Raw genomic sequence first — 10,458 nt, 5'->3', positions numbered from 1 at the left:
AAAGAGAGATCAGTTAATCCTTAAAGCCCAGATCAATGACAGTAGTTCCTCAGTGCTTAAAGCACTCAGGAAATGCACAGCTCTTTCTTTTTCACTGCCATACCCTCAGTAACTTTCATCACTTTTGTAATAATGTAGACTTACTCAGAAAACATTTGCACTGCTGTGGCATGAATTGTAGTGACTGTTTAAACACAAAGCTAGATGGACCCATATTCTCAAAACATGAGTGTGTGTAAACTTTGTTCTTACATGTTCTTAAAATGCAATGAATCAGTCTTGGCTTGTACATGCTCCCTTAAGACCACAGAGCTACTCAGACTTATCCTTGTTATATAATCCATGTAAATGTGGATATTATCACCATATAAATAGAGATCTAATGATGATCCCCAATGCCAGAGTTCTGTGAGTTGACAGAGTGTAGCACTTGGTTAGGTAATTAGCAATCAATTCTAGGTTATGAGCAGAATTTTCACTTACTAGTTAAAATAAAGTCTCAAAGAATGTAGCTAATGAAGTCCTAGTTTAGCAAAGAATGTCATTGATTGAGGTGATCATGGTAGCCATCTACAGTGTAATCTCTTTCTTATCATTAGCAGCATCACAAATATATCTACTTCCTTGATTCCTTTCCAGGGCAGCTGCAGGAAATACTCTATTCCCATTGCTTTCTGCTTGGGGTTAGTAAAACTGAGAACTTCTTCTCACCTTGTGAAGTGAGTTACAGGAGTGGCCTTTTGCACTGCACTGCTTTTGAGAATTTAGAAGTATGCCATTCAAAAAACTGTCGTTATTGCTTCAGCTGAGGCAATTCAGAAAGATGTTTGTCTTGGTGAAAAAGCCTGGGGGAAAAATATTTTGTTAATAAAATTGAAATTCACTTTTAAATAGCAATGGCAATGGAAAGAGATCAAAAGGCTTGCTGTAGATAAGTGTGCTCAATGAAAAAAATGTTGAATTATAAAACTGGAGCTCTTATGCATTGATTTCAGTATCAATAATTATTAATTTATTTGCCATTAATTATAACATACAGCAACTATCTATAGACTTCATCAAAAGCAAAGGCTATTTGAGATTTCATAGTGGACTGGGGCCTCCATGAAAACAGTATTTCCATTTTCTAAACTTCAACAGCCCCACTATATGCAGAGCACTACCATTAGTCTTTGTACAAAGGGTCAAAAGATAAAATATGCTGAAGAAAGAATCTCAAACTTTATCCTCCACCTTGCTTCTCGCATTGGTCTGGCATATTTCTTTCTCTTCTATGAAGCATGATTTTTGTTTCTTCTCCTCTCTGCTCTAGTTATGTGCTGAGGGATGTTACTGTACTTGCCTCTGGAGATTGACAGTAGGCAATATCTTCAGCAAGTTTTCTTGAGTGTGTTGCATAGTAAGATGAGCACATGGAAGCAGATCATCAAAGCAACACATCTTGCCAGCCTTGGGTGCACCAGGAGAGTCCCTTTTTTAAAATTATTTTTTCATTCATTTTTAATAATGAAATATCTTTCCAGAAATTTCTGTTCACTCAGACATATTTAACTATTCTCATTGCGTTTTCATTCTAGAACGCTTGTTTTTAAACTATGAAGCTCTGCAGCTGTGTTATTATCTTAGGTGAACTTCTCAGTCTTTCTATAATATTACCGAGTTCAGGTTTCTTGCGACACACAAGTTACTATTTCTCAGGCGACAGGCATGAGGTGAACTAATACCCTGTGATATCCTCTATATGTGGCTGTGTTATGTTCTGATAAGGAGAAGATAGTCCCACATTGATCAACCCTGCTATACACTTACTGCAGAAACACTGTGCAAAATTATAGTGTCAGTAAGACACAAAGCAATTAACCTAAATTTCTGGATGTTGCTGCCTTTTTTTATTTTTTTATTTTTTTAAATATCATGTCCAGTAAACTTGTATTTCCCCTGAAAGATAAGGTATGAAGATCTGAATGAATAGGGCACAATGGCTTGACAAACAGAGCCCTGTTCCTGTTGTGCAGCTGCTGGCCAGGGAACACAAAGCTGTAGAAAACCTGTGAAGGATGGGTGCCTCAGTGTTTGACTTTTCTTTGGTTTCTAATGTTATCTTCTTGCCTTTCTTTTTCTGAGAATGTTGGAAGGTGGGTGTGAGAATCTTAGATACTGTGAAAAAATGCGCCCAGCATTGGCTTTCCAGCTCTGGCTACTGTGTGCTGCAGCGCCTTACTATTGCTCTGATGACTGCAGAGGGAGAGCAGCTGCTGCCCCTTTTCTTCCCAAGCTGTCATGTAAAATGTCTTTTCACAAGGCTGAATGTGCTGGTCCTGTGGCTAAAGAGTTCAGACTGAATTTGCAGTCTGTTTTGCAAACCAGTGATATAACAATGGAATTGTCAAACCCCTACAGAAGTTGTGGAGAAACCTTTGGTGTTCTCCTTTTCTGCTCTACAAATAAGTGCACAGATTGGGTTTTTTGTTTGTTTTGTATTGATGGAAGGAATTGAAAAGGCTAGGAGAGAGGGAAACTTAATCTGTGTATGCCAGTGGATTATTTCTCTTTTAGATTTTTTTTTTTATCTTCACCTCTATTTTATGGACAGATCAAGAACTGTACCTCTGTTATGGGAATATGACACTTTGATTAAGAGTGATGCCAGACACTGTCTGGCATTTTAAAATCTGTGCAGCAGATGCAGAGAAAAGGATGAAATGTGAAATGCTTTTTCAGTTGGTTCAAATTGGAGAGTGACGTTGAATTGGAAAATGAGTTGTGCTCTTCGAGATACTGTTTAGTAACTTCTGTCATGCTGTCCACTTCTGTTCCTTGAGCTGTTCCACATGGAAAACTTCTGGTTCAACTGTCACTTAAATACATGTTTGCAGATCTGAATCAGGCACCGTAGTCATGTTTTTAACCTCATCCGAATTTCTATTCTACTATTATCTTACAGGTTGTGGTTTATTTTTCTTATCCACTTTTAATATCACTAACAAATATACAACCTTTTCTGTCTCCTGGGCTCCTTGTAGGGCCACTCTTATCTCTGCTTTTGTAACCTGCTTTCTGTCAGCCCTTCTCTTCACTTCGTAGTATTTCAGAGTATACTTTGATATTTCATTCTTCAGCCAATGGTCAGTCCTACGCCTCTTCTCTTCCCCTGCACCTTTAAACTTGTAACAGCTTCTGTACTTTATGTTTTCCAGCTTTATTCTTTGCTGGAATTTACCAGATTATTAATTTATCTTTGTCAGTTTTCTGCTGCTCATCTCTGTCCAGGCAACCTCTCAAAAACTGGAGGCTGGAGGTTGCTAAATAAAAATAATTTCATTAACAAATCATAATTAGGGTATTCTAAAGTACCTTTTCTGAGGTTTATTTTCAAATGTTAAAATTGTCTGAACTGTGAAAAGAGACAAAAATTGGGATTACACTAATCTTGTGGAATTTCCACTTGAACAGCCAGGTAGACCTGTTCCCCACTTTGGGATGGGTTTCTGTCTTACTTTAGGATCCATTTCCTCTTCTGTGCCTCAGTTTCCCCACTTTAGGGTTCATTTCTGGCTGGGTTTTGCTTCCTGTGCCTCAGTTTCCCCACTTTGGGGTGGGTTTGGGGCTCTTTTCTGGCTCCTTTTCCACTTCTATGCTAAATCTTTAGTGATTTTATTTTCTAGTAAAGGCTAAACATATACTTCTTGGGGCTAAAATTTTCCCTACCTGCAACTTACTGTGCTGCATATAAAGTTCTCTGTTTGACAAAGAAGGAATAGATTGAGCAATTTGTGAATATGTAGGAAACTCCTCAGGGGCTGTTCTTCCAGTCTATAGGCTGGAGCAGTAAACGTAGGCTTCTCCTTCTCCTTTTTTGCCACCCGTGTAAATCTTTGGGCAACTGTTTTTGTAGTACCCACTACCATAGTATCTTGAGATCTAAGTCAGAATTACTCTTCAACCTGCGATTCTTCAGAGACATTATGAAGAAAATATTTTTTAAAAGGTTTCTTTGTTATCAGCGTTGAATTCACTGGGTTCATATTCATCCAGGCTTCTTCTATCCAAAGCTTACAATGTGGTTTTTTTCTGCTAACATCCAGATATGTTTTACTAAGCAGTTGGTACAGACAGGAAAAAAAATGGGGGTTTGGTTTGTGAAGATAAAAAGGCTTGAAAATGCTTATCAGCAATCTAAGTCTTCTATTTTTCTCATAGGGCATCCTGAAGAAGTGTTACTCTGCCAAGGCCGAATACCTGTTCCAGCAGGACAAGTTCTACGATGTCAGCTACGACACTGGTGACAAGTCCATTCAGTGCAGCAGACGTCCGGATGCATTCAAATTCTGGCTAATGTGGAAAGCATTGGGAACCACAGGCCTTGAGGAGAGAGTAAACAGGGCACTGGCTTTGGCTAGGTACTGCCTCACAGTTCTGAATATGTTCAGCTGTTTGATTGACTGAAATGTAGACACTGCTGATGCTCTGATTCCTGGAACAAACCGCATTGTAACTTTTTCCCTTCTCCTTTCCTTTGTGTATAATAGGAGGAACTAACAGCAATAATAATTACTGTTATTGCATTTGCTACAATATTTAACAGTGATTATTACTTTTGACAGTAAGCATAGATGTTGGTAAACATAGAAGTCCAAATTAGAGTATCAATATACATTGTTTAACATTTATGTTATTTGAGCCAAACATAGGTTTAATGGTATTAATATGAAAGCAGTCCTATATGCCAGGCTCTGAGCTGTGTTTATCGAGAAGTGAAGTCTTCTGTTCACTTCATTTCTCATGACTGAGGAAATGCAGAAAGCAGATGATGTGGAGAAGTTTGGATGAGGACACACTGTTAATGTTAGGGTGTAGCAGAGGTATGAGGGCATATTTTTCTGAAACACACTGCTTGCTTTTTCTGTACAAGTTTGCTGAAGTTATTAATGCTTACAGTATATCTGGTAGGGCCTAAAGCACCTTTTTCCTTGCAATCTTCCCCTCTCCTGTCCTGTTCAATTTTACTAAGTTTTTTGTCTTACAGAACTGAGTTTCACAAACAAATTCCCAAAATTCTTGCTAGAGGGTGTTTCTGAACTGATGGTGATGTCTCAGTTTCCTTTTTGTCTTCTGATAGAAGAAATAATATTGAAATAAGATAATGGCCCATTAAAAACAATTCACTTGGAGTATCATGTTTGTTCAGAATTTATGCAGGATAAACCACAATGAAATCTTCACCAGTTCCTGGGCTAGCTACTTATTACCATAAGTCAAATCATTAATATTGAAAAACAATCACCTGTATCATATTGCATTTCATTTTTTATATGAACTACCAGGTTGAAAAGAACTGAATGTTTACTCCAGTGAAATTTAAAGGAAGAGTCTCACATTAAAGAAGCCACTTAGAGAAAAGGTAAAAATACCCGTGACCTAAACCCAGAATGGATTAGGAAGGAATAAAAAGAAAGAAGCAAAACCAGAAAAGTCCAAATGAGCTGTGGCTTTTTTCTACACTTTATTTCTTTGAAGCCATTCATTGTTTGGCTGGTTAAGTGTTCCTTAATATCCCCTAGTTAAATTGTGCCTTGTTTTTGTTCCAAAGCATTGTGCTGTTCTGTGTCTGTTTAGAGTAATTCATTCATTCCCCTATCAGTAGGAGAATTCAGCCTTATCAAGGTTGCTGGCCAAGGTCGTTTGAGAGTGTCGTGATTAATGACCTTTCTGGGATCGATATTTTCTTTGAACGTTAGGATTCAGCTGGTGGTGCTTTTAAGGAGTGACTGGGGTTGTCTCCCCCCCACCCCCCCTTTAGAAGAAATTTAATACTTTGTCTTTATCTGATGAAGTATATTCTTCACAGTGGCTGCCTTGCTATCTTCAGTTTGCATGGACACCGGCACTTTGCAGCTGAGACATCAGGTTTGCTGGGCTGTATGCCAGGTTTCCTAGCTGCTCAACAGCTGTGCAGCCTTTCTCCTGATTTGTTACAGTAGGTTTTACTTTGATGTTGCAAAGATTGTGTACAGGAACACTGAAATACTGGCCTGGATAAATGCTGGAACTAGCCCACTGACTATAGAATTTAGGGGCAAGATTACAAATTTATTTATTTTTTCCTCCTCTATGGCCAGACAGAGCTGCAAATGTTTTAGGGTAATTGCAGGCATGTATTTCTGTTGCATTGAATTTTGCTTATTGGCTATTCCATTAATACTTGTTCTGGAGGTGAATCATATTTTCAGTGATAGATAGCCTAGGAACACTGTGATGCTACCTATTTGGAATTTATTTTTAAAATACCTACAGTAGAGCATCCTGGTGATCACTTCAGAAAATTTTTTGTTGTTTTATTTACCCAATTATTTTTGACGCAGGTTTGTTGCTTTGTGAAGTACACTAAAAGGAATATAGAAGCAAACTGCTTTTAGAATACAGCTATAACCACATCTGCATTTTATGCTTCAGCATCTTTGCAGTTTTTCTGCCTGATTCCTCTTCTGACACCCACTCTTAGCAGACATATGTCTACTTTCACTGCAGATCTCCACCCCTCATTTTCTGCAAGACTTAATCATAGCAAATACCACTTCTCTGTGCACTCCAGTCCTCACTCAGACTCAAGCCCTTCTGACGTTCTACAACTGTGACACGGTAATAAAACTCCACTGTCAACTGTGGAAAGATGCACAGAGTAAATTGCTCCACTGCCATCAAATGGTCCTGGCAAGATAAATCATGGGTGATGGATTTTCTAATGGCTTCCTTTTTTAGGCTATTGGCAATGTAGTTAAGAACATGATTAACAGTGCTGTGAGGTTGACCGACATCAGATACCCTATGCCAGGTGGTGATATATATAAAAAAAAAGGCATTTGTGGTAAAAGGGAAGGGTATTAAGCATTGTAAAATAGCTCTCACCGTTCAAGACCTCAAAAAAAAAAGAAAGGTGATCATATGTGGGTTTCTTTTTCATGATTTATTTAAAAAAAAATAAAAAAATTGAGGGCCACTGTCTTGTGAATAGCCAGCTGATTTTGCTGAATGTTGTTTTTATGACACAGACAAGTGTCTTCCAATCAATGAGACAAAAGCACAGCTTGCTTTACTTAAGATAATTCTGCTACAGAAACAGGTGTCCCCAACTTGCTGATATGATATTTAGCCACCTACTTACCTTTCAGCATGCCTCTTTTTTAACCTAAACAGTGATGAGGGCATTAACAGCCAGGTTAAAAAATAATGTTAAGGGCAGAAAGGACCCAGAACCTCAACTTGCCATAGTGAGAGGAAACATCTCAACACTGCACAGCGCAGCTCAGAGCTGCATGTCATGGGAACTGGCAGTCTATCACAGCAACTGTTTTTCAGGGATGTGTGCTAAGAGGTAATGAGTCACCTGCACAATACTTGTTAATGATAAACAGCGTGCCGACTCCCTGTGCTTTGTTTTGAAAAATATATACCATCTAGGGTATTGTTTACTGCCTCCCTGGCCAACCTGTTTCTGCAGCAGCTCTGCCAAATCACAGGCATTGCAGATACAATTGTGCTAGAATTGTCTCTGTGGGGGCAGGTTTCAGGTATGTGGATAGGACCAAGGAGGGTTATTTCGACAATATTTTTCTTCCTCAAGTAGTGGATAAAAGGATTATTCATGTGATGACCAGTAATGCAGCTGCAGGCGGGAAAATGCCAAATTAATGCAACAAAAGAACAGGTTTGTACACAGTCAGTAGTTTAACTGTCTCAGTTTTACTACTGTTAGACAGCAAAATCATTGTGTAGAAGACTAAATTTTTGTTGAAATGGAAAAGCTGTGTGACTTTGAGGTGATTCCTTTGGAGTTTTCTTTGGGAAGACTTGTTGGGTGGATAAAATGAGAAGTCCCAGGTATGTCAAAGTGCCTTCTTTGCCTCAGAATTTCTGGGTGATGTGTGCCATGGCAAAGTTGAGGTCATGTTTTAAAAAATTTCTCTAAATTGCAGCTGTTTGGATCCAAAGTTTTGATTCAAACCTATCTTCCCATTGAAGGCTTCTTCTTCAGGTGAAAGAGAAAACAAATACTTATTTTAATGCATTATAAGTGTAGAATGACCAGGGATTATTGTACATCAGTAGTGGCTCACTGAATGGAAATGTGCAGTGTTGTATACAGTGTGGAACAAGGACAGTACTGGGAAAATTCTGGGCTTGAAGTACATGAAAACTTTTAAATTCTGGGCTAAACTCAGAGGTTCTGGTGACAGTAGTAGTGCAGGAGATGTCAGCGTGACCATGAAATAACATGGCAACACAGCATAAGCACTTGAGAAAAAGAGATGGAGGAATTAATTTGTAGAAAGAAACACCAATGGAAATTTGCATTGGGAAAGTTCACAGCCTGATGCAAATAGGATCAATTTGTACCATGTGGCTCCACTGAAAATCTGTGCCTGAGGACAGAATTTGTCCTCTCCTCAGTGCTCCTTGGCTGGCTGTAGCCTTCATTTGTTTCTAGGAACTGATAGCTACTGCATTTTCACAGCAGGTAGAAATGAGGTTTAACTCTGATTTCTTTGGTGGGGAGTGGGGGAAGGAAAAAAGTGCATACATGTTCAAGACCTTTGTTGTTGTCTGTATGTAATATTTTGTTCTATACTTTAAACCTTGCATTTTTAATTACAGATATCTAGTGGAGGAAATTAAGAAGAGAGAGGGATTCAAGCTTCTTTTGGAGGTAAGTGAAAATGGAACTGAACATTTGTTGTTGTGGGGTGGGTTTTGTCTGTTGTTTGATTTTGGTCTTTTTAGCCCATTGCCGATTTGTATTTGAACAAGCTTTATGTATTGGAGATGCACAGATATGATTGAACACACATAATGCAGTCTCTGCCATCAGTCTATCTATTTTCCTAGTTTCTGGGCATGTATTGCCTCAGGGAGTATAGATGGATAACTTTTCTGTGAAAGTGAAGAGTTTGGCTGCAAAAAGGCAGTGCTTGCCAGACTTATGGATAAGACTGTGTGCTGGATGGTAGAATATTTTGATCTTAAAAATGGGCTTTACATTGGACTTTACAGTCCATCACTTTTACCTTAATTCTGTTTCTACATTCATCATCCTAAAAACTACCCAAAAGTTGTTTTCCACTTACCTTTGCTAAACCTGTCAGCTTATTACCTGTTGGTGATCTTGACTTTGGGTAAGTGAGTGAAGGGGGCAGAGATAAAACCCTTTTTTTTCCACCTATCTTCAGCTCTTTGGTTAATAAGGTTAATATCTGGGGATGTTGCAGAGATTTAGAAATTTAGAGATTTTTAGAAAAACCTTCTGCATTGTTGGAAGTGTACATTGTGTGAGAGACAGTAGGGTATGTAACATGGGGAGGAAGAGAGCACATAGAGGAAGAAAGGAAACAGAATAAGTGCCACACATGGAGACCAACAAATCATAACAATGCAGCTTTGGTTTACACTTGCTGGTACCATGAGCCTTCCAGGTTAGGCTAGAAGAAATATGAAATATATTTTAAAAAATTGTACTATTCATAGAATGTAAACTTTTAACTTTAACTTTGAAAACTGCTAATTTGAAAGTGCATACTGGAAAAATTTACATGGAGTGAAGACTTTTGGGCTAGTAGCACATGATGGAGTTACTAAGTGCCACTAAGTGGCAAGTCTGTTAAAAACTCTCCATTCTCTGTTATTGTAGAGCTTAGCAGAGAGCCCGGATCTGCTGTAGATGTCAAAGCTGCTGGTGAGAACAGAGGCTGCTATTTATTTCCTGCAGGAACAGGACACCTAGATTAAAAGTGGGATTAGAGGGAATGCTATAGTATGGGCTATGAGAAGAAAGTTGACCAAGGGTTGAGAAAAGGTTTTCAGGATTGCAGAGAGACAAGCATTGAGAATTCAGAGAAAGACTGCTTGGAGGCAGCTAGGCCCGGTTATGTGAGCCCTTTCAGAAAGGAAGTTGAACTTTGGACAAGAAGTTCAGGAAGATGATCCTCTGACACATGCAGTGAGGCAAGTCCTGTAATGAGAACTGCTCTATGGCCTGGAAATGCCACTCGTGCTTGAGTCATCCTGAACTCTTCTGTGGTATAGTTGCTTACCTGCTTGGATAAGAGCTGTGACAAGATAACCAGAAATAGAGTGAAGCATGGCTGGGGGTAGTTAAGTTTTTCTAGAATGAATGGTATTTTCAGAGGGGGATGCTGTATTTGATGTGTGAAAGGAAACTGAGATAATCAAGAAGGCAATATAGGCAATGGCAATATGGTAATATACACCATCTGTCTACTCCTGCCATCTGATTTTAAACAGTTTTAAAATAAACCCTGTAACAGTGAGCTAGTGCTTGCGCTCATGAGGAAGCAGCTTCCTTTTCAGGTTTTGTGTTTGTGTACTCAATGCATGCTCTTTGGGGAAAGAAATAGGACTTTAAGAGCTGAGCTTTATTTCATTCAGTGGCAGCAGGTAGCAGGT

The 10,458-nt window shown here is 38.8% G+C and overlaps 1 protein-coding gene across 1 annotated transcript in view; it reads left to right on the top strand.

Moving 5' to 3' along the window:
* Positions 1–10,458, top strand: part of GADL1 (glutamate decarboxylase-like 1) — a 68,372-nt gene that overhangs the window by 22,472 nt on the left and 35,442 nt on the right. The window contains exons 11-12 of the mRNA XM_010190244.1: positions 4,201–4,400; positions 8,653–8,704. Of these exons, the coding sequence (XP_010188546.1) occupies positions 4,201–4,400; positions 8,653–8,704 (252 nt within the window). The remainder of the gene's footprint in view (positions 1–4,200; positions 4,401–8,652; positions 8,705–10,458) is intronic.

Source organism: Mesitornis unicolor, unplaced genomic scaffold (genome assembly GCF_000695765.1).
Source record: "Mesitornis unicolor isolate BGI_N332 unplaced genomic scaffold, ASM69576v1 scaffold36088, whole genome shotgun sequence".
In the NCBI taxonomy this organism is placed as follows: domain Eukaryota; kingdom Metazoa; phylum Chordata; class Aves; order Mesitornithiformes; family Mesitornithidae; genus Mesitornis; species Mesitornis unicolor.
The sequence above is the reverse complement of the archived record's forward strand: the minus strand, read 5'-3'. Positions and strand labels throughout refer to the sequence as shown.